The 26,333-nt window shown below is 36.2% G+C and overlaps 1 protein-coding gene across 1 annotated transcript in view; it reads right to left on the bottom strand.

Annotated features, from left to right (window-relative positions):
- The window catches only part of phlpp2 (PH domain and leucine rich repeat protein phosphatase 2), a 93,341-nt gene extending 67,716 nt beyond the window's left edge, over positions 1-25,625 (bottom strand). The window contains 3 exon segments of the mRNA XM_048186065.1: positions 4,261-4,394; positions 17,698-17,975; positions 24,932-25,625. Coding sequence (XP_048042022.1) covers positions 4,261-4,394; positions 17,698-17,975; positions 24,932-25,117 — 598 coding nt within the window. The 5' untranslated portion in view covers positions 25,118-25,625.
- Positions 25,626-26,333: the final 708 nt, after the last annotated feature.

The following is a 26,333-nucleotide window of genomic DNA, read 5'->3' as shown; positions in this document are numbered from 1 at the left end:
GAGAACAAAAGCATCCATTGCATCATCTGCCCTATTTCAAAAGCAGAGCAATTTGTTACACCTATGAAACTGTAAAGCCTTGCGATGTAAAATAAACACAAGTAAAAATCAATAGTTGGCATCAGTAGATCAATGCAACATTGTGATAAAGTACTATTACCAAGCTTTGTGATATTGATTGTCTACCTCACCTTTGAGATGTAGGGAAGGGTGTTTGGAGGGTTTAGGACAGTGAACACACAGCACTCTATTCCGCTAGTCTCACCTGTCCCCCGAGTCACAGTGTACAAATGAGGAGGATGCAGGTCGTCCATTCAGTCTCCGTGGCTATATATCAGGACTGTACCTCATCGCTACGGCCGTGACAGGACCTGAGGATGAGAAATGGTATGTCTCCGTTCCCCTGCGGCCCTGACAGATGGGCATTTACTCACTGCCCCAGACCAAGGGGAGCCGTGGGTTACTCAGGCTCAGAGAGAGTCTGCGCCTAACAGCCACTGCTTGACTACACTCAGGAAGGACGGTATGGAGGACGCATCCATATGCAAGGGATTTTCACTTTAATAAAGCTTTCCATTATGTAATTATGCACCATTATTATTACTGCTCATGCTTAAGGTTAGGGATGTGAACCAAAGTTATATGTATTTAAAGCAAGAATATAGTTGTTTAGACCTCAGATATGCGATTTATATGTAAACACAGCGTCTGTTTGAAAATTTGTTTAATTTGTTTAAATTTGTTTGATAGTGTTTAAACATGTGGTATAAACCAGAGTAAAGAGACCAGAGCTAATAGATTTGGCTTAAGGGCTATATTAAGTTTTATAACTTTATATTTACATTGAAATTAAATCCTGTACTAATTAGAGTGCTGCTTTTGTACGTTTGACTGAACTGTTTGCTTGTGTTTATTTCCCGTTTTATTTCATATACTGTTATAATGGCTATTGTTGTTACTTTAAATTTAATTGTTCAATAAATAATATCTTAAATACAAACGCGATTCCAAAAATGTTGGGACACTGTACAAATTGTGACTAAAAAAGAATGAAATAATTTACAAATCTCATAAACTTATATTTTATTCACAATAGAATATAGATAACATATCAAATGTTGAAAGTCAAATTTTGAAATGTTATGCCAAATATTGGCTCATTTTGGATTTCATGAGAGCTACACATTCCAAAAAAGTTGGGACAGGTAGCAATAAGAGGCCGGAAAAGTTAAATGTACATATAAGGAACAGCTGGAGGACCAATTTGCAACTTGATTGGGTATAAAAAGAGCCTCTCAGAGTGGCAGTGTCTCTCAGAAGTCAAGATGGGCAGAGGATCACCAATTCCCCCAATGCTGCTGCGAAAAATAGTGGAGCAATATCAGAAAGGAGTTTCTCAGAGAAAAATTGCAAAGAGTTTAAAGTTATCATCATCTGCAGTGCATAATATCATCCAAAGATTCAGAGAATCTGGAACAATCTCTGTGCGTAAGGGTCAAGGCCGGAAAACCATACTGGATGCCTGTGATCTTCGGTCTCTTAGACGGCACTGCATCACATACAGGAATGCTACTGTAATGGAAATCACAACATGGGCTCAGGAATACTTCCAGAAAACATTGTCGGTGAACATAATCCACCGTGCCATTCGGCGTTGCCGGCTAAAACTCTATAGGTCAAAAAAGAAGCCATATCTAAACATGATCCAGAAGCGCAGGCATTTTCTCTGGGCCAAGGCTCATTTAAAATGGACTCTGGCAAAGTGGAAAACTGTTCTGTGGTCAGACGAATCAAAATTTGAAGTTCTTTTTGGAAAAATGGGACGCCATGTCATCCGGACTAAAGAGAACAAGGACAACCCAAGTTGTTATCAGCGCTCAGTTCAGAAGCCTGCATCTCTGATGGTATGGGGTTGCATGAGTGTGTGTGGCATGGGCAGCTTACACATCTGGAAAGGCACCATCAATGCTGAAAGGTATATCCAAGTTCTAGATATGCTCCCATCCAGACGTCGTCTCTTTCAGGGAAGACCTTGCATTTTCCAACATGACAATGCCAGACCACAAACTGCATCAATTACAACATCATGGCTGCGTAGAAGAAGGATCCGGGTACTGAAATGGCCAGCCTGCAGTCCAGATCTTTCACCCATAGAAAACATTTGGCGCATCATAAAGAAGAAGATGTGACAAAGAAGACCTAAGACAGTTGAGCAACTAGAAGCCTGTATTAGACAAGAATGGGACAACATTCCTATTCCTAAACTTGAGCAAACTTGTCTCCTCAGTCCCTAGACGTTTGCAGACGTTTGTGTTAATGCCATGAAATTTAAAATCAACTTATTTTTCCCTTAAAATGATACATTTTCTCAGTTTAAACATTTGATATGTCATCTATGTTGTATTCTGAATAAAATATTGAAATTTGAAACTTCCACATTATTGCATTCTGTTTTTATTCACAATTTGTACAGTGTCCCAACTTTTTTGGAATCGGGTTTGTAAATAACATGCCGTTTTTTTTGGTACTGAGAGTCAGTGATTTCGACTTCCGTGAAAGTTAAATGAATACGCCATTAGATGGCAGCAAAGTCAGTCAGATGCAGAGACTTTTATATTGAAAAGGACTGAAACAAGGAAACAAGGATGTTGTTTTTACTTTAAACAACATCTGACGATACGCAAATGACAAATGCATTGACTAGCGCTGTCATGGGAATGCCTTAAATGTTAAAAGGACAAAGACAAAGATAACGCTTTCCTCAGCGGACATTTAAACTGATTTTGTGATTATGAATATAAGATTGACCTGAAGAATATCAGCTAGATGCAGGTAATACACTCACTCTCTCATAATACTCTACATATTACAATGAGTTTCAATGAAGAAATTCAACGTTCCTTCTTTACTAGTTCTAAAGTGACATTTTATAATTAATAACTGCTAAACTGTCAACTTGAGATTTGATTCTGTGGCAGAAGGAAGTAGTTCCACACAAAAAAGGGTTTTAAAGACACTCTGTTGTTGTTATTTATTTACAAACTCGTGCCATCAAACTGTTGTATAAATGCAACATCACACTCGTAGCCGTGCAATCAGCATGCTGTGATTGCCTGCGGCCTCATGCCTACGGCCGAATCACAAGCGTGCTGATATACAGCCATATCGCACAGCTACGAGTGTGATATTTCTCATATAAAAAAATACTAGTTCAGTGTTATTTTAATAATGCTGTAATATTTACAGTTTTCATTTTAATTGTATTCTCTTCTCTGATGACATGTTTACTGGTGCGAGGGCGGGGCAACCTGTCACTCACATGAGATCGACCAATAGCAAACCACAACCATACAATCAATTCCCCATGGACAAAATCAAGTCCCACCCTACATTTTTTTAATTGTTCAAGAAGCCATTTCACTCAGATATACGTCACATTAGAAAAGAAAAGACCATCTCAACTACTACATGGTAATACGAGTGATACACAGTGATATAGATATAGTGATATAGATACACAGTCTTGTACAGTATCATACAGTATTGTAGACATCCTTATACACCACTGACCAGAAAAATAATGGTAAACTGCTACAATAGTTTTGTAATTGTATTCATTTGTCACCCAGGTTTTCATTCTTGACAGAGATTGCCAGTAGTCTGATAGTATTACCATGGCTATCTGGACTGTTTTGGACATGCCATGGTGTGTGTTCCTATCATTTAATACCAAAGCTACTGCATTGTGGTACTACCACAGTACTTTATTTATAAGAACTGGAAGGAGGAAAAACACATTTTGCTGACGCGTTTTTTCAATCTGGCTCTGCACTCTCAAACAACCAATCACATCATCAGAAAGAGGCTTGTACATGATACCGGATACCGGAACAAAAGCATAATTGGCATCCTTTGAGTGACTGAAGAGAAAGAACTAGAATCAGACACAATCCCTTCAACACTGATGTTAACACACACTGATGCCTGATATGAGAAAAAAAGCCCATTATTCATTCCAAAGCGAGAATAAGGAAAAGGGTTGTATACGAAAACACTGATTTGCACCTTTACAGTTGCATTCGCATTGAGAACGGCAGGCACAATCTCTCTCATGCGGATACGAAACAACACAACGGCTCTGGTGGACTCAAAGAGTTTGCTCTGTAAAGCCAGCAAATTGTTCACAGAGCTCTGGGATTTTGGCCCGGTCAATAGAGCTAGCAGTGCCAGCGTTCAGGCTGAAGCTGGCCCACAACTCACCACTGTAGAAGCGGATCATGCAGCTGAGGTCCGAGTTGGCGGCTTCCTGCTGGACACGGAGCGGGTCTTCGTAGCCCATAGCAGTCAGGTAGTCGTAGACCATCTGAAGAGGACGCTCGGAGGGGTCCAGCCTCCTGCAAATAGGAGGAGACGGTAGTCAGAAAAGAGAACAAACTGAAATACAGTATTCTAAAACTAGGGGTGTAACAGCACACAAAACGGACGGTTCGTTACGTTGCTCCGTTTTTGAAGTCAGGTTCGGTACAGCAGGGGGAGAAAACTAAACAAAATGGCTTTTTAAAAAATAAATAAATAAATAAATAAACAGTTGTTTACTGAACAAATTGTGTCTCTTTTTTAACAAAGTTTCTTAAGGATAAAAAAATTATCTCTGCTAATGCTGTAAACTGTACAGGGAGCCATTACTTGCACATTATTATAATATTATAGGTTTAGAGCCCAAACTATTAGCCTAAATTCAGTTGCTATTTATTTCTAGATATAATAATAATCAATCAAATAACAAATTGTATGCAAACTTGTAAACTGCACATAAGGCAGTTTTTGCTAAATTTTTTATAAAATTATGTTTTTACTCCAATTTGTTGTTGAAATATAATCATTTACATAGTGGCTGTCATTTTCATGACAGATTTATTTAAACGTACATTAAATAACCAAGATAACACTAACAAGTAAAATATAATGAATATATAGGCTAACGTTAATACAGTGCATAGATTTAGCGAAACAGTATATTTCTTTGGCAAACTAGCTGTGAACTCTTCTGAGGTAAATGCTATGTGACACAATGTTTACAAGCTGATTTATGATGCCTTTCCACTGTTGAAATGCCGATTGAGTGATTACACGAGATATGATACATTTCAGTAAGTTGTACTACATCTTTCAACATACCTTCAGATGTTTATTCTGTAACTGGTATTAAAAAGGAAGAGATGGTCGCGTTCTCTTGAAATGAGGCGTCAAAACGGCATTTTTTGTCTGAATTTTGTGAAAAAATGGACAGAATTTGAAAGATTAACGTCAGCTGCTGTAATAATCTAGCCTGACGTGGTCATACTCAATTCTAGTTCGAATATGAGTCTGATACTGCTCCATTGGGCTTTGATTATGGGGGCGTATTTCAACCGATCCAGGAAAGACCGCAATTGGATAGACCTACAACCAATCAGAGCTACAGAGTAAGTGACGTATGTTGAGCGACGCATAGTTGTCAACAGAACTCTTCTTAGCGACCATCGGGGCCAGCTGATAAATCAAACTTTTGCCGAATCCCGTAGGAAGGACGGCAAAGACATCTTTCCCATCGACAAATGCCTTGATCGCGGTCCTCTGTTCCTTTTTTTAAATTAATGCGCTGTCGATATCTTCTATAACGGACGCGATGGCGGAATCTACACATCTCAGTTCTTCAACAGCCATCATTGTTGTAAACTAATTGACCTTTCGCAAAGACCCGCCCCCCTTAGTTATTGTTGCATTGTCCGACAAGCCGTGGCGCTGTCACGCCACACAGAGTGGAAAATACATCGCGGAGCAAAGAGGAAACTGACAACACATCGACAGACGAGACAGAGCAGGTTTCTTATGATATTAAACAAAGTCCCAGCTTTCAAACTGTGTAGTTATTAAAAAATTCAAACAATAAAAACCGTTTTGTGGCTCTTTAATGGGTTGTGACCATGGTCGTGACAGATTGCTGTAGCGCCTCAGCTCAAGAGGCTCGTGAACCGATCATCTCTTCCTACTAGTCCATTTATAGCATTAAATAAACATGAATGAACATGAGAATGAATGTTGTTTCAAACGCGGAAAGACATCAATATGCACAATTTTTCAAGTTTAACTCCACCGAGGTTAATCTTCTAACTCCTGACTGCTTTGTCGGACAAAATGGCGGATGCGGCGTTCTGATTGGTTAGATCGCTTGTCAATCAAACTCCCCAAGCGCTCTTTGATGACGTGGCTGATTACGTTTCTGGTGATAATCTGTCAATCATCGCCCTGACAATGTGATTGGTCCGAACAGTTTCTGTTCGGGCATAATTACTCCTCTACGGATCGAGTCCAGACCGAACTCCCCGACCTCAAAATGTTGTGGGCGGGGCTAAGTTCGGCTGGCATCCAGGCTAGTAATAATCCTCTGATACATGCAAGTGAAAAATCGCTACGCGGCATAAATGATAATATATTAGGCAGTATCTCAGTTTTCTTCCATTCAAAAAGTTGCATTGTATATGACGCAAGCGTGCTTCAGCCGGGAATGTTAAGTGCAAGTGTGAGTACAGGCCAGCGGGGGAGTGGGGAGGGGGGACAATCGCGCTCGGGCTGGGTTCAAAGTAACTGTGCCTAGTGTGAGTACACCCTTTGATTCTTATCGAAAGTAACAAAAGCCGCAGCTTATTGCGATTATTGGTGGTTAATGGTGGTTAGGATACAACTAAGCGCAAGATTTAAAGGGGCCGCAGCCTGAATCAGTGCATAGTTAATGATGCCCCAAAATAGGCAGTTAAAAAAATTTATTAAAAAAAATCTATGGTGTATTTTGAGCTGAAACTTCACAGACACATTCAGGGGACACCTTAGACTTATATTACATCTTATAAAAAGTGGTTTTTATAAGGGCACCTTTAAATTGCAATAATATTTCACAATATTACTGGGGGGGTTTTCTGTATTTTTGAACACATAAATTCAGCCTTGGTAAGCATAAGAGACTTCTTTCAAAAACATTAACAAATCTTACTGACCCCAAACTTTTGTACAGTAGTGTAGTCATGCATGAATAAAAATTATTCTCAACTGTTACTTTCTTCTTATTTTTAAACTTTAAAAAAAAAATGCAATTAGATTTGTTGCCCAAATTGTTCAGTACTAGCCAATAATAATTTTTTACAACAATTGTACACAACCAAAAAGTCATTGATATTTTCAGTCCAATTTTCCTGGAAGAGAAAGTGTGATTTTAAATGAAAAAAAAAAAAAAAAAAAAAAAAAGTAGAATTGCATATAGATGGCCTTAAAGCCACAAAACCCCATTTTTAATGAGGTTTCCATTAAGTTATTCACCACAAATATGGACAGACTGGTGCACATTATATGTAAAAGGTTTCACAGGCATTATATAACGTTTATGACACAATATTCAGTAAGTAGTAAGCAAGTACTGAACATCTAAAAAGTTACAAAAGTGCAAATTCCATGTGGGCCAACACACAGCCCTGTGCAAGTATCCTAGCTCTTAACAAGTGAGATAACAAACAGGTGTTTCGATTTAAGATCAGACTCTGTACTAACATCCTCCAGCAGTGACTCTCCCTCAGAGTTGGGTGTTTTCCCAGCACGGCAGACAGATAATATATCCCAATCCAGAGGGATCACGTCTAGTCCAACTCAATATCTCAACATTCATTAAAGCGCTGAAGTGAAAGAACACTGAGCTCATGGCGTCTGACAATATTCCCTTTAAACAAAGCAAATAATCAGTCTGCCCATCGGACTTGATGATCTGTTCGTGATGTGACGGCATCCTGCTTTTTATTAAAACTGTCCGGCCTCATATTCATCCACCTTCCGCCTTTCTCTCCCTGATTAAATCATTATCTCATTCCACAGCTCTAATCCTGTTCAATTAACTGGTTTTACTTTACAATAAGATCCCATTATTTAACATTATGGTATGTTTACACGACAATGACGTACTAAAAATGAAAAAGTTTTTCCTTTGAGTTTTTGAAGTTTCACGTACAGACGACGACGTTGTCAAAATGATCCCCGTTCACACGGATCCGCAAAAACAACTAAAAATGAACTGTATTATTCATGCCAGGCCAGTAGTTGGCGATGTCACTTTGTAAAGAAACACTATGCACCTATAGAATGAACACGTAATATGTCACCGTTTTCGCAAATTTGCGTTTTTGTAGTTTACACGGAAATGATAGCGGTATCTTTTTCAAAAAGTTGCACTTTGAAACCCGTTTTTTTAAAGTTTGCATTTTCAGGCCCCCAAAGCGCCATTTTCCTGTAAACGAATGGCCAAAATGGATTAAAAAAAAATTGTCCATCTTTAGCTGAAAATGGTGTTGAGTAAACGTCCCCTTAGTTAATGCATTAACTAACATTAACTAACAAGGAACAATACAATCGTAATGGTATTTATTCATCTTTGTTAAAGTTAATAAAGAAAAATACAACTGTTCATTCATGGAACTGCTCATGGAACTTTTTGGTATTAATAATGTATTAGTAAAAGTTTAAATCAACATTTACTAGGGACAACATTTACTGACAATATATATCATTACCGTGGTATAAAATGTCTATGGTTGGAGATTTTGCTATATCATGCATATCGCGCTATGTAAACATATAGCATTACTGACACTTCAGAGTAATGAAAAGCATTAATGAGAATATAAAGAGTGGGTCATGCTTGATGTTAAAGAGTTATATATATCCTGAAAAGGAGCTCTGTGAGGTGCTTGTGCCGAGTGGCACACTGCCAAAGTGCACACACAGAAAGCTGCCTCTCTCAGAAGGCAATCGCGAATTTGGGACATGCTCGATGTTAAAAAGTGTTAGTAATCATGATAAGCAGTGAAAAAGAACTCAATGAAGTGCACGTGCTGACTGACACAGAAAGCCGTGTCTCTCTCTCAGCATGCGATCACAAATTAAGTTCTTGAATGGTCGAATACACATGCAATTATGTCAAAATGCCCATTGTGTGAAGTATTCATGTTTATATTCACAGCCGGTTATGTCTCAAGTGAAAGTAAACAGCTGGGTGTAAACAGGATGTGTATCAGAATGGGTATGGAGTTTGCTCTTAAAGTGACGGCAGCCTAATATACCTGCTGCTCTGTGTTATTAATGTGAATCAAACAAAAGAGAAAATAACTTACTGCTCTTGACTGAATCATTTTTTTTATTTTTTAAAGTGTTACCAACTTTTTTTAGCTTTAATAAGAATACATTTATATTTAATTCATACAGTAAAGACTATGCAATATTTTATTTTTACATTTGATTATTATATTTCTGTACTAATTCCAACTATGCTAAATCAACCTATTGCATCTGAAAAAGTTAATTTCTTTAATTTCTTATTTTTGTTATATTGTATTTGTCCTATTGTTTGTAATTTGCTTCTTTTTTCTTAATTTTAATAACAGAAATGAGATAAAATAACTATATTGTGATATATATCATTATTGTGAAATAAGAATCGCCCACCCCTAACATTTACTAAGATTAATACATGATTTAAAAGTATTTTTTATTGTTTTTTTATTTTACAGTGAAATGGTAATTTCTTATTTTGTTTAATATTTATTTTACCGGTAGTAAAAACAGCAATAACCAAATATAAAAAAAATTATTATTATTATTTTAGTCATGTTGATATATATTCATAAAACTTTTGGCCAAATCATGCAGCCCTACAAAAAAGTACAGTGAAACTGGAGCTTAAAAAAAAAAAAAAATAAATATCAGAAATATACAATTAGACTTTTTCCATAAATCGTTCAGTCCTAGCCAATAAAGTTTTGTACACAACCAATAAGTCATCAATACTTTTTGGTCAATTTTCCTGGAAGAGAAAGTGTGATTTTAAATCAAATAAAAAAAAAATTAAAAAAAGTAGAATTGCATGTAGATAACCTTAAAGCCACAAAACCCCATTTTTGATGAGGTTTCCAATAACGATAATTCACTGTCCAGCCTCATAATCGCCATAACTGCACAGCGCCACCACCTTTCTCTCCCTGATTAAATCGTCATCTCATTCCACCGTTCTAATCCAGTTAACAGCTCCTCGTGGCTCCGAAGCAGATAAACCAGCGAACTCTGCAAACCCGTGACCCATAGCCTGGCACTACCAGAATGCAGCTGCTCCGACCCACATGCTTGCCTACAGACCTGTCAGATGTCCTCGTGTTAAAGCAGAGCAGGGGTCCGTCGGCGGCCTCCGCACCTTCACGGCACAGGCCCAATTCAGCTTTTGCTCTTTGCTTTTAGAGGCAGAGTACAGCTGACAAGGACACTTTAGGGATTTAATGCTTTCTTGCTGCTTACCTGAAGTGAAATAAATAGTAGACCTGAGAAAGCGCACACACACACACACACACACACACACACACACACACACACACACACACACATCAGCAGATGTCCCTGCGAGCTGCCCTAATGTGCAGCCTCCTCACAGCTAATTCAGCTTAGCTGCCTGGCTTTACCTCGGCTCAGGGCTGGACTGCTTCCTGCGAAATAATGTGATTTCAGCCATCTCAGCCGAAGCCCAGTCATTCCCAGAAGGGCAGAGAGAGGGGAAAGCATGACTTGCTTCTCTCTCTTTGTCAAGCGCACCTTAAAAACCACCACAGAAACTACAGACGACAGACACTAGAAACACTCGGAAGGAAGCACAAACGTGCCTCAAGAGTACAGGGAGTGTTGCAAATGACTGCATATTCCATGTTTTGCTGTTATGTTGCTAAGCTGCTATTGCAAATGTTCATAATTTAGAGTTAAAGGTGCAGTAAGCGATTTCTGAGAAACGCTGTTGAAAGTGGATCGGACCGATCACCAAAACACACTTGTAGCCAATCAGCAGTAAGGGGCGTATACACTCATGATGGGGGAGGTGCCTGTGCCGCATAGCATGTTAGTGAATATGGGGGCGGAGCTATCAAGATAGGGGCGTGTTTGTTTTGGTGATTTCAAATATCAACAGCTTTTCTCAGGATTACTCTTCATATAGTGGACTTCAAATGGCCTCCAAATGGTTGAAGGTCAAAATTACAGTTTCAGTGCAGCTTCAAAGGGCTTTAAACGATACCAGATGAGGAATAAGGGTCTTATCTAGCGAAACGATCTGTCATTTTCTAATTTTTTAAAATAAATATGCTTTATATAAACATATGACCACCTTCCAAGTGGTTCCGCCAAAACCGCATCTTCGTATTCTTCAAAAAGCTTACGCTGTATGTCCTACACCTTCCCTATTCAACTTACGGAACGAACGTGGCGCCAGGTCCGTTTTTTTCCGTAAGTAGAATAGGATCGTTTCGCTAGATAAGACTCTTATTCCTCGTCTGGTATCATTTATGAAGAATTATCCTGGAATGTTTTCATCAAAAACCTTAATTTCTTTTCGACTGAAGAAAGAAAGACATGAACATCCTTGATGACATGGGGGTGAGTAAATTATCAGGAAATTTTAATTTAAAAGTGAACTAATCCTTTAAGGCCCATTCATACCAAGGGCGATAACTATAACAATAATGATAAAGATATATTTCTAAAATATTTTCAATATAAAAGAATAGCAGAGTCCACACCACAACAGAAAAACAATATGGAATCACTTTCAGAACGTTTTTTTTTTTTTTTTCTCCAGCTGACATACAGTGTGTGCAGAATTATTAGGCAAGTTGATTTTCTGATCATATTTTTTTCCCAAGCACATTTTACCAATTCCAATCCACATCAATCTTAATAACTACTATTAATATTGTTTTTAATCCTTTATAAGTGATATATAATTGTTCATGAAGGCTGGAAATGAAAAATGCCTTATATTTAGGTGTGCAGAATTATTAGGCAGGTTTTCTTTTACAGGCAAAATGAGCCAAAAAAGAGATTTAACTCAGACTGAAAAGTCAAAAATTATTAAATACTCATGAGAAGGACGCAATACTAATGCAATATTAGAAATTGCAAAGTTAAAGCATGACCAAGGGACAGCAAAATGCTCATTGGGTCAGCGGGGTCAGACAAAAACAGGTGGAAAGAAAAGACACATGTTAACTGCAAAATAATTAAGAATTAAGGTGAAGAATTAAGTGTGAAACCATCAGGAACCCTTTAGTCTCCAGCGCCACCATTTTCCAGAACTGCAACCTACCTGGAGTCTCCAGAAGTGCAAGGTGTTAGGATCTCAGAGACTTAGGTTAGCTAAAGAAACCTAAAAAATGACCCGCTCTTAATAAGAATCACAAGCTGAAGTGTTATAAAGTACATGAAGACTGGGTTTTATAGGCCTTATAAACAGACAGCTTGAGAGTGACTCCTGAAGGACCAGCACCACATCCTCTTGTACCACTGTTTGAAGAATTTATCCAGAATCTGGCAGTAAGGTGTTTGAGTTCACTTTTAGTCCATCTCTTATCCTGAAATGTCTGTCTTGCAGAGATGGACTAAAAATGATCTTCCAAAACTTACTGCCAGATTTTGGAAGATGAATTCTTCAAACAGTGGTACAAGAGGTTGTGGTGCTGGTCCTTCAGGAGTCACTCTCAAGCTGTCTGTTTATAAGGCCTATAAAAACCCAGTCTTCATGTATTTTATAACACTTCAGCTTGTGATTCTTATCAAGTGCGGGTCATTTTTTAGGATTCTTTAGCTAACCTAAGTCTCTGAGATCCTGACACCTTGCACTTCTGGAGACTCCAGGTAGGTTGCAGTTCTGGAAAATGGTGGCGCTGGAGACTAAAGGGTTCCTGATGGTTTCACACTTAATTCTTAATTATTTTGCAGTTAACATGTGTCTTTTCTTTTCCATCTGTTTCTGTCTGACCCCGCTGACCCAATGAGCATTTTGCTGTCCCTTGGTCATGCTTTAACTTTGCAATTTCTAGTATTGCATTAGTATTGCGTCCTTCTCATGAGTATTTAATAATTTTTGACTTTTCAGTCTGAGTTAAATCTCTTTTTTGGCTCATTTTGCCTGTAAAAGAAAACCTGCCTAATAATTCTGCACACCTGAATATAAGGCATTTTTCATTTCCAGCCTTCATGAACAATTATATATCACTTATAAAGGATTAAAAACAATATTAATAGTAGTTATTAAGATTGATGTGGATTGGAATTGGTAAAATGTGCTTGGAAAAAAAAATATGATCAGAAAATCAACTTGCCTAATAATTCTGTACACAGTGTAGAAGCTATTTTGAAAAATGTCTTCTGTTGTCCATAAGGGAAGTCAATGGCCACCAAAACTGTTTGGTTACCAAAATTCTTCAATATATCTTCACTCGTATTGTGCAAAAGAAAGAAAGTAAATGTCAGAATTTACATTAAATATGTCTGCTATTTCCAGGAACGGGAAACTACTTTTAAATGACTCAAGTCAATCACTCAACAACCAGATTTTTGAACCAGAACCATTGACACGGTGAGTGCAATTTTCTTTGCTTACAATTTTCTTTGTTGATGTATTTAAAATTGAAGCCAATAGCCTTTACTTTACCTCAGCAAAAACATTTGCTGACTTGCTAATTGCTCTTGGTTTTGAGGAGAGATCGTTTATATTCATGAGGATAGTTTTTTGGAATTTGAAAAAAATATATATATACATCTGCATACAAGATCCTCATTTAAAATGCATATATCTGCAAAATGTTAATTTTGTGAACTTTCAGGGTACATTAGCATATCCACCTCATGTTTCAATGTGGAAGTAAGCTATTTTCTGTGAATGTGATATGACTGAATCATAACCTGCTATAGGTAAAAAAAAAAAACTACAAGACTAACAAAGTGCAGTAAAACTATCTGAACAAAAACAAGTATGTTTTTAAGTTAAAATGATAATTAATCAAATAATTTAAAGGGGCTACATGTAGAATTCAAAAAACCTTGTTATTTCTGACACTGGTGGCCGTTAAGTGAACTGCAACCAGCAACTTATTGCTCGTGCTCGCACTGGTGCACACGAAACGTGATTCAATGCCCCGATATATTCACAGCGAAGTTATTTTTCGTTCTTCAAGTTGCAGCACCAGCTCTGCAATTCACCAGCATCATGCTGACAGACGAGGTAATTATAATCAAACTATCATAACAGTGTAATTTTAAAGTATATTTTAAACTATAGACTTTATAGAACAGGCTATGTGAGACTAATCTGAATGAAACGCTTTTCTTTGCATGACACATTGCCAGTACAGTACAGAATAGCTCTTTCGGCATTACCCTGAACATTGAATAAGCATTCATTTCAAGTGTCATAGAAGGGAAGAGAGGCTCTCAGGAGAGCGTGACCGTCGCATCCTAGACCTCAGATGACCTCAGAAGCTAACAGACATGAACTAAAAACCACAAAACTCATTGATCCACTCAATGATTTTGTGTCAGATTTCCAATAATGAGCTCACAAGGCTACTTTACTAATAAATTAATAAATGGACATGAAATATTGATTATTTGAGTTGAAATTATTTTAATATGTGAGATGAAAGATAATATTACCACAGCTAAGTAGGAAATCAATTGCCAATGACAATAGTCAATTATACATTTTTGTGGTCACTATGTGAAAATATTTGAGCACAGAAAGTGGCAGCTGACCAATAAGAATCAAGTTTCCCAGAGTGTAATAAATATTTTTAACAGGAGAGTTCTTCCCTACAATTATTTAATTCATCTACTGTATAATATTTTTTTTAGGATGCACCAAAATTTCAGCTACCGAACGTTTTCGGCCGAAACGGATATTTTCGGTTTCACGTAATCCGTTACTACCCAGCTCTGTGCACCGATCATCCCATCTCCTCTTTACAACTAGTTACAGTACGAAATAAGCATGAATGAACATCACAAGGTATGTTGAAAGACACAGTTCAACTTACTGAAATGAATCCTGTCTCGTTTCAACCAGGGAAAGACGTCAATAAAACAGCCTGTAGGCTATAAATATTACATGTTCCTCAAGAAAGCTATAATGTTCATAAACTCTTTAGTTAGCAAGAAAAAAAATAACTCTAGAGAAGAGCATTTTTCTACTGTATAACATATTCATTATATTTTACTTAATCTGTCAGTGATGTCTTCATTATTTAATGTATGCTTGAATAAATCTGTCATGAAAACAAGTTATTACAGTTTACTGTTCTTTAAATGTTAAGATTTGACCAACAAGCTGGAGTAGAAACGATTCTGTTAGGCTATTAAAAAGTTAAAATAAAAACGGGTTTATGTGCAATTTAAATGTTTGTAAAACTCAGTTTTAGCTATTTGAGTGTTAATTGTTATTTAAGTTAGATTAATTATTTGATTATTAATTTATTATTTATTTTCGGTTTTCGGCCTAATCGCATCTTGAATATTCGGTTTTGGCCCAGAATTTCCATTTCAGTGCATCCCTAATATTTTTACTGTTACTATTCCATAAACACAGAGATGAGTCAGGCTTCAAAAATAAACCTTCAGGCATAAAAAGGCATAAAAAGAAAGTAAAACACCGTGCTGGACTTTCTATTTATGTCTCTTGTGAATCAATGTAAAAAATACTCAGTTTTTAAAAACTGACAGAACACATCCTTCAAAACAAAACACTGAACATCAAATGTCACAGATCTTCCTCTTCCTGTCAAGTATGTTGTGATCTTGTTATTGTAGTAGTTGCCCTGTTGATATTTTCACATGGGCTCAATAGAATTTGTTTTTAAAATGTTTATTTTTAATCAAACACTTTTGAGTTAAAATGAAATCTATAAAATTAAATTTTAATACGTTTCCTTTACAAAAACAAAAAACTACAACAAGTGACTTATTAGGTTTTTTTACTCTGAAATGATCCAGCTATGACTTTAGGTGGAAAACGATGGAATAAGGTCATTTGTTTATCATTTTTAATTATAATTTCTATAATTCTAAAACGAATCATTCTCACAATTTCAACAAACCTCATCATCTGTGTTAGTCAGCTAGATCTATTCACAACAATATTTAAATCGTCACTGAAAACCTAATGTTTAAGTCTGCAATGCGTGGTACAAAAACAAATATTTATGGACAATGAACATAACCTTGTGAGAAGTACAATTTAGTATACTTTTAAAAAGAGCACTTATTAAGGGTATAATATACTTTAATGAATTAAATGTTTGTGGAATCTTAATTGTTGATTTCAATTAAATGAAAATGTATTATAGTTTAAATTTATATTAAATTTAAAGTAGGATTTAAGTACATATTTATATGTAATTAGATAATTATTTGTATTGTCTTAGAAATATTGTTAAAGTTTACTGCTGAATATACATTTATAGTGAAATAAAAATATATTTGAATATCATTTTTTCTATTAGAACTTGTATGTCATGTATTTAAATATTAGTAATTACATATTTGTAATGCTGAAGTTGCAATTTAGTACATTTAAAAAATATTAACTTTAAATGTAATATTGAATAACAATTATATTCAAGTACTTTACTTTACATGTGCTTTAATATGGTAGTCAACACATCAAAATAAGTTTAACGGCAAAAGATTATGAAAACATACTGATTTAAAATGTAACATTTTTAATTTGACATTATTGCTAATTATAATTTTATTATTTGACAATTTAATTGTACTTAAATCTCTTTAAATACACTTAAATGGCCTTTTATTTAATTAATATTATATTATCTGCAAGTATAGGTTTTTTAAAAATACACTTTAAAGATTTGAAGTACACTACAAGTTCAATACAATTAAGCACACTTGTTTTTCACAGCGGTACAGGCCTGTTCACACCAAGAACTTCACACCAAGAACTAATGATAATGATAAAGATATAGCTCTAAAAATTCTTCTAAATGGCACAGATATCGTTGGAATCACTTTCAGAATGATTTTTTCCAGCTGATGAAAAACATTGACAGCCAAATCAAAGAGCTTGAGCATTTAAAGCAGCAGATGAAAAAACTGCAGCGCGCTTAGAATAAACAATGACATTGACACTAAGACGGTTATCTCTCTTGGTGTGAACGAGCCTTAAAGGGATAGTTCACCTAAAAATCATTTACTCACCCTCATGTTGTTCCAAACCTGTATGAGTTTCTTTCTTCTATTGAACACAAAAGATATTTTGAAGAATGTTGGTAACCAGACAATTGACTGCAACCATTGACTTCCATAGTATTTTTTTTTCCTACTATAGAAGTCAATGGGTGCCGTCGACTGTCTGGTTACCAACATTCTTCAAAATATCAACAGAAGAAAGAAACTCATACAGGATTGGAACAACTTGAGGGCGAGTAAATAATGACAACATTTTTGGGTGAACTATCCCTTTAAGACTCTAGCTCTCTCACACCCAGGCCATCATCCTTATTGTTGAATCCTGAGATAAGACAAACACGTTCATGATGACGTTATTTTGGAGGATCATTAACATTTATAATATCAAGAGGTGCAAATGAATGACTAATCACACAACTTATCCAGTCATTTGTAAACAATGAGCATGTGATATTCACATTGTCATTTCTGATAAACAGCCTGAACTGTGTGTGTCTGGCCCGACTGTTCCACAGCGTGAGTCTGATAAGGATCATTATCGAGACAAGACCTCGTCTAGCCAGAAAATTACAGCTCGGGGAGCTGCGAGCATCACCGTGTCTGCATTACCTGATTAAGTCTCCGTGCAGCTGAAGGTAGAGACCCTGTACGTCTCTCTGAGCGCAGAGCTCCTCAGCGGTGGTGTTGGTGGAGCAGAGCACCAGCTTCAGGTCTGGCTGCGGGGTGGTGGAGGTCTGGGGGCCCGACGGTGGAGGCTGAGGCTCCGAGGCCCCGTAGAGACACACGCAGCCTCGCTGAGCGTCGCCCTTCAACCAGTCCCGCTCGCGAGAGCCGAACCGCGTCTTCCGGGTCACGCAGCCTCGACTGCCATTTCTCTTCATGTTACGCTGAGGAAAAGAGTCTAGATTAGATGCTGCTTGTGTTTGTGAAATTATGCCCTTCTAGAAATAAGGCCAAATAAAGTGTTTTAGAGCCCAAATCAGTCATAGGAAATCATGCCTTGGTAACCACAAGTTGGTGGCTGTCGGGACTCCACCCTGTAACACAGAGCCTGTTTGAGAGACATCAGGTTTTGTTTTCAGTTGCAGAGAATTACTACAGCCCAAATATTTACCCAGGGCACAAACGCCCTGGAGAGATGTGCGAGTCGAGACCATTTCGGAGACGCCGTGTCATTAGTCTGCCTGGTGAAATCATTTTGTGATGATGCTCTGCCCTGCTTAATTAAGTGACCACTGGCATCAGCAGCACAGGGTGTGCAAAACAACATTGAACCTTTTATTGTGAGGACAAAACAAAACAATATCAAAACGCTGAATTCTTCTTTTGTGTTCCACAGAAGAAAGAAAGTCATACAGGTTTGAAACAGTAGGTTAAATAATAATAATAATAATAATATATGATGTAATATATAATAATAATAAATTATTTTAATTATTAATATTATTATTATTACTAATATTACTATTATTATTATAATTATTATTGTTGAACAGTAATAATAAATTATGAATTTGTATTGATTTATTTGTAATGATTATAAATAATAATAATAATAGTTATACATTGTTTTGTTTATTTTATTGATTTATTTGTGATGATTATTATAATACTTTATAATACAATTGTAATAATAATAATAATAATAATAATACAATAAATTAATAATAAATCAATAAATATAAACAAACAAAAATATTTATTTAAAGGGTTAGTTCACCCAAAAATGAAAATAATGTCATTAATTACTCACCCTCATGCCGTTCCACACCCTGTAAGACCTTCGTTAATCTTCAGAATGCAAATTAAGATATTTTTGTTGAAATCCGATGGCTCAGTGAGGCCTGTATAGCCAGCAATGACATTTCCTCTCTCAAGATCCATTAATGTATTAAAAACATATTTAAATCAGTTCATGTGAGTACAGTGGTTCAATATTAATATTATAAATTGAAGAGAATATTTTTGGTGTGCCAAAAAAATAAAATAACGACTTATTTTGTGATGGCCGATTTCAAAACACTGCTTCAGGAAGATTCGGAGCGTTATGAATCAGCGTATCAAATCATGAATCATGAATCATGACTCACGGAGCCATCGGATTTCATCAAAAATATCTCAATTTGCATTCCGAAGATGAACGAAGGTCTTACAGGTGTGGAACGGCATGAGGGCGAGTAATGAATGACAGAACTTTCATTTTTGGGTGAACTAACCCTTTAATAATAATAATAATTTAAAAAAAAAAATCACATTTATTGTATAATCCATCTGGTGCAATCAATTTTAGAACAATAGTTCTGTCTATAGATCATTAGATCATCAATGACTCATCATAATTTCTAACTTTTCACATGTTCTACCAAATAGGCAGCTGTTATGACATATTTCTACATTTTATGCTCCTTTTGTGTATTTTTGTTTACCCATATAAATATTTTTGGAATAGTATCTATCAACTAAAGGTCATTGCTAAATCACCTCTAATTTCGGATCAGATTTTACCAATTTCTCATGCATAAAGTCTTTTATGTACTGTATATGTTGACTCTACTTATTACTCTGCATTGCTCAATCAAGTAATGCAGTAATAATAATGAGCATAAAGATATCTGATCTAATCTAAAGATCATAGCTGACTCACAGTCATATTTCAAATCAAATGTGTCACTGTTATTATATCCCTAGCATCTGCATAGGTTCACTGTACTTATGTCATTATTGATTATTAGATCATTATGTATATCACATGACATATTTGACATTTTGTTAATAATGACAAATGAGAACATCATTGGATCCTAATGCTGTGAATAATAAAAATGTATTTTTCAAATAGATAAGAGTAACTAGATAAGTTGGCATGACTAGAAGAATGCAGTGGTCTAATAATAGGTAAAAAAGCATTGTAAACTCAACAAGGTAACTCTGCTTATGCAGTTAGAGGAGGAGGAAGCAACTAACATCTTATTTTAGTTATGATTATCTATTACAATGCCTGAATATAATGACTGGTATATTTCCTGTAGGCATAATATGTGAGGTGTGTTGTGAAGATAATGGCAAAGGCATTGTCACGTAACACACAGAGGTGGCGTTCACACAGCACACGTTCTTGCATTCATAAACAGCTGAAGTGCAATGGAACATAACACAAGGGTTTCAAGATATGGCAAGCTGTTTTAATATTTATTTAATTAAAATAACTGTCTATTGTATGTTTTAGTACTTATTTTTATTACTAACCGATTACTAACCGTTAACCCGCAAGATTATGTTAAATTAGAATTAAGTTAAATTAAAATAGGTAAGTGTCTCTAATTAAAAACAACAAAATTTGTTTTCCAGGGGTTTAGCTTTACATGTGCAAATAGCACAATAAACAACAGAATATGAGGATTCACATCATGCATACCCCAATATATTATATATATATATATATATATATATATATATATATATATATATATATATATATATATATATATATATATATATATATATATATACACACATCAATGAAAAAACTAGAAAAATCTATATTTTTAACAACACTACATTGCACTTAGTTTGTTTCAGGTGTCTTTTTAAAAAGACCACACCTTACCACACATTACCACATGCCAAATGTGGGTAGATCTCAGCAGCAGCGTGTAACGCAATTTTATATAGAATTTTATATAGCCTATAATATATACATTTTTTCAATTGTAGTCTTTTTAAAAAGACACCTGAAACAAACTAAGTGCAATGTAGTGTTGTCAAAAATATAGATTTTTTGCTACATTGATACTGAAATATTTATTTTTAGTCACTTTTTTAGTCACGTGATAGTAGGGCTGTCCCCAACTAAAGATTTTTCCAATTGGTTAGTAGTCGTTCATTTAAGCCATTAGTTGACTAATCGCACGTTTATAATAATTTAATTACTTAAATATAGGGCGGAATATATGACTCAAGCACACACATAAAGCACACTGGCAAAAGTAATAAGTATGAATGTGTTGGAAAAAATAGTATGAAGACATTTTAATTGTTTATTTATTAATAAACTAGTGTTTTCTGAGTCAGTGTCGGCTGCAAAGATGAAGTTGACGATGCTGACTCGTCATCTCCACAGATGTAATCATGTGGATTACAATCAGAGAGTACTTGTTTTCGATTTGAATTTGTTTAAAAGTAGATATTTCAAGCATTCAATAGATATATTTCTCATGTCTGTGTCTGTGAGGCAAGTAGCCTATACGCTGAGTTTCAGTTCATTTATGTGATGCGCTGCTGTTCAGGGAGACCAAGACGGCAGAAAGTGCATCCTGTTTGTTTTCTTTATTTTACAAAACCACAACGTTTTGTTGTTATTGTAAGTATACACAAATAAAAGTTTGGAATGACTTATTACTCTTATCTGTATGACAAAAAAATTTGAGTATTTTAAGTTAACAAAATTCAAGTGATCGCGCCGGCACCTCCATGTCATGCAGTAAGCATGCTAATACTTCAGCTTCCACACTTTACACAAACACTTGAATATGCGACTAATAATAGCGCACATTTATCTAGATTAACGTTAGAGTGAGCGGCCATGTAAAGTTGTTACTTACATGTTGGCAAAATAAGACAAGCCATATTTGAGGTCGATGGATGATAGGCGAATGTTTGGATTTCATGCCCGAAGTTAACGATCAGTCCCTCATGGACTTTGCCACTTCCTGTGGAGTTTTTTTCTTCTGCAACTAAAGTCCTGGGTATACTTCGTTTTTTACACAGTCGAACGTACAGCCTTGCAAAGTATACTTCATTTGACTCATAAGTGTACACAGGCGTTCGACGCATGCACAGTTCTGAGCAATCTCTCACCATGAGTTACAACCCATGTAAATATATTTGTATTCTTTAATGCTAGAGTTGTACAAATGACGGTACTTTCTAACCTCTTCGCACAATCTTTTGTCTATATAGGCCTCGCTGTAGCTTGCATGTGTTCCAGTCTGTTCTGTTTATGCAGGTTTTCTTCGACTACCTGGTGAATTGACGCCCCCAGGGCATGGTTGCCACCTTGTGGATAAACTAATAACTGCAAAAAAAATTAAATGCACATATGCAAACTGCGTGTGCAAAGTACGCGCGATTACAAAACTCGAAATTCGAAAATTACGAAATTCGTGTCACGCGCATTGTACGCTGACCCTCGCGTATGCATAAAAAGTGAAGTATACTTTGGGCTTTACCAACTACTAAAATCTTGTTCGACTAAGCCTCTTCTAGTCGACTATTAGGGGGCAGCCCTACTTTTCAGCTTTTCCTTTTAAGAGTTAAACAATTTTAAAAGGCTTACTTAATGTGTTAAGAAACAAAGTCATGAAAGTGTACTCTATTTAAAGGGTTAGTTCACCCAAAAATGAAAATTCTGTCATTACTCACCCTCATGTCGTTCCAAACCCATAAGACTTTTGTTCTTCTTCGGAGCGCAAATAAAGATCTTTTTGATGAAATCTGAGAGTTTTCTGTGCCTCCATAGGCAGCCTTTGCAACTGAAACTGACGCTTCAAAAAGTTCATAAAGACATCATAAAACTAATCCATATCAACTGAGTGGTTTAGTCCAAATTTTCTGAAGAGACTCGATCACTTTTTATGATGAACAGATTTAATTTAGTCTTTTACACGCATATAAACATTGATCAGCGAACATATGTTGACGTGAATATAAGCCTAAATTAAATCTGTTCATCATAAAAGGCTATCGAGTCCGAAAATTTGGACTAAACCACTCAATACATATGGATTCGTTTTACGATCTCTTTATTAACTTTTTGAAGTCAAATTTTCAGTTGCTAAGGAGGGACAGAACTCTCTTCGATTTCATCAAAAAGATCTTCATTTGTGATCCGAAGATGAACGAAAGTCTTACGGATGTGGAACAACATGTAATTAATGACAGAATTTTCATTTTTGGATGAACTAACCCTTTAAGAACACTTAAGTGGTCTTTTATTTAATTAATATTACATTATCTGCAATTACCGTTCATATTTAAGTACACTACAAGTGCACATTCAATACATTTACGCACACTTCTTTCTAAAAAAAAGGCAGTAGGGTACAACGGGGCTAAAGGCGCCGCAGGGCAAAAGGCGCCATTGATTTTATTTTCCTCTAAACCACTAGAAACTTGCCGCAGCACTTTCTTAAATATCCACTTTTCAAGACGCACATGCAAATTTGTCTGATCTTTGACGCGATCGCGGACAGCAACGCAGAGTTGATTCTGAGGTAGTTTGTTCTAATATTTGATGTTTTTTAAAATGTTGCTGATTTAAGTAGCAAATAAGAAGCCATTAAATTAATGTTTGTATTTTCAGACAAAGGTCTTCTTAATGATTTTCAGTTTTGTTCAAGGTAATTCAAGCAACAGTTTTTCAATAACGGGTGAATATGTAAAAGTATGGTATTTGGGGTCAAAAGGCACAATTATTAACATGATAATAAATGGTTGGCTAACTTTTCCATTTCTAAACATGACATGGTTAGATTCACATAGCAAATATTATATATCAAATTGGGTATTCATCTTAGAGATAATCACCATATTTATGAAACAATCATATTTTAAAATATATCAATCATATCATAATAACATAATTTATTGTTACTACTGTAAATCTATATTAAATTGGCTATTATGGGATCTCCTTCAATGCTTTCAGAATCTTTCCTTTTTAAAATAATTTTGTTTCTGTATTTTTAAAATCTATTTTTATATTTTATATATAAAAAATATATTACATAGGCCTATTTTAATGACAGTATGTTTACTCAACAAAAATGAATTCTTTTATTTATCAAAATAAACAGAAAATAGTACAAACTTTGTTAAAGTCATTCTTTTGAACAAGTATTAACGGAGTCATTAATAAAAACATATTATTTTAGCTAAAGTATTTGTATGAATACTGTGTGCCTTTTACCCCGTGTGTGAGGTAAAAGGCCCCCTCACCACCTCATACATTTATAAGATTTTTTAAACAAAATTAACCACTTTTATTTGTTTTTCCACACAAAAATATATATTTTTCCTGCAATCATATACTTTGAGAGTAGTGAAAAGCAAAATTTTTCTTAAGGTGTGCCTTTAGCCCCGTTGTACCCTACTGACAAAAGGCTAGAAACGCCCCTGGCCACTGGTTTGAATCAACAAAATCTTTACTGTATGAAATCACTGAAGCAGTCAGAGCGGTGTCAGATACAGTTTTAAGGAATACATGTTAAAACAGCTTGCCATACTCAATACGCGTTTTTAAAAGTAGAACTAGACTACTTTTCATTTGACATTTGTCAACGCTGGCCAGGGCGCGAGTCGCCGAAAAACAGCGAGATGCAATGCAAAGCCCAAAGATGTACATCTGACGCAGGTGTATATAGACTGAAATAGCAATTACAAAAAGCGCCCTGTGAGAACGCCCCCTAACAGGTTACAGGCGTTACACCTAAACTATTCTGATGATAAAGCCAATAAAACATCAAGTGAGAACAATCTCGAGATGGCATTACTAATCCAGACCATCTATTACCACAGGCTGTCCCACAAAACCTAGTGAACCGCCTACATAGACAGCAATATTGGGAATCACAGGCGCGTTCGCAGCCCGCTCAGCTCAAAGACGCGGAACGCGCCTATGATGCCCAAATCTGCTGTCTAGGCAGGGAGCGCACTAGATTTTGAGACAAGGCGGCGTGTGAAAGTGTTATACAGATAATTGCTGATGCAGTTCACGGATTCACGCGTACTTTGGCCCTGTCGCTTAACAGCAACACTGCGACCTAAACGGAACTGGATCTGGTACCTTTAAAACGCGTATTCCTGTTCCTGCTCGGGCTGTCGGTGCGGTGGCTCGGTCAGATGCCGCTTCATGCAGCACCGGGTTCAGCGCTGCTCCGCTGCCCGCCCGGCCATCCTCCACATCAGCTGCATTTCTACGCTCCGTGTCGGCACTCTGGAGCGACCGCGCTGTGCTTTTCTCGTCCTTCATTTCGCCTACATTTGACGTCTTTCAGCACAGAAATCCAGATGTAGAAAAGCAACTGGCGAGTGATAAATTCCAGTACAGGAGGCGGTAGAAAAAGCCCATCCTGATTTGATGAGACGCCATAGTGGGACTGAAGCTCACGGCTGTCAAATAAACCCAATCAATAAACATGAGGGGGCGGCGCTACTTATTATTCATAGACACCTCCCATTCCTGTACTTCCGTACTCAATTATTCATGAGGATAAACTGGTGATTTGGAATGGATCGTGTTAAAGGGGTCGATTTGCCACAGTTTATTATCAGTCACATTTCATTCAGAATTCAATTACTGAGCCAGAAGAGGAGGAGAAAAAAACGATGTTTGTGCTTTAGTTAATCAATACCAGTTCCTATTGTAAGAGTTTCTGATACACATAAAAATTACACTTCCTTCATCAGGTCTGTGAATCTAGCGAGATTTGGAGTCATACACTCTTATCGAGAATCATTGAACTCTGCCACCCATACTGGAATGATTATCTCTTCTTGTGCAATGTGTTTTGTGCAAGTTAAACTTTAAACTGAACATACATTTTGTTGCACGCTATAAATCACAGTCATATTGAGGTACATTTTTACGTAAACTCTGTGATGGTCACCCATATGAGGAAGAAATGAGGACTGGACGCTTACCAAGAGTTTGATAATATATTACATAAAACTGGGTTATGGAAATTTATGGCTGTTTCTTCAACTGTAAGCACTTTAATGTTCTCAGGATTGGCATCTTAAAAATAACACTTTCTTTTTTTCTTTTTTTAAATGAAGGTCACATTAAACCTGTCAGAATTTTTATTGTGTGTAGATTTTGTCTGACCTTTTTCCTAGACCCTGACTTTTAATCTTAAAATATTAAAACCCACAAAGAGATTTAGACTTTTATCAGCTGTCTCTCATTTGTATATTTACACAACCACAACCAACAATTTTGGCACTGATTATATTTTATCAGTACCTGGAGAGATTGAGGTGACATAATGGCTGCGTCCGAAAACTGGAAAATGCTGCCTTCTGAGGACACATTTCAAGGTAGTAAGGCATCAAGGCATGTCCGAATCCAATGTTAGCTTCACTTCCTGTCTCATGAGATGCCTTCATCTGATCGATTTTTTAAGGAAGCACAGATGTATCCTTAGCTGCCTTTGATATCCCACAATCCTGTGCTTTCCATTCTGTGA

This window comes from Megalobrama amblycephala, linkage group LG3, assembly GCF_018812025.1.
Source record: "Megalobrama amblycephala isolate DHTTF-2021 linkage group LG3, ASM1881202v1, whole genome shotgun sequence".
NCBI classification, from domain to species: domain Eukaryota; kingdom Metazoa; phylum Chordata; class Actinopteri; order Cypriniformes; family Xenocyprididae; genus Megalobrama; species Megalobrama amblycephala.
Note: the sequence above shows the minus strand (reverse complement) of the source record. Positions and strands in the feature narration are given on the sequence as shown.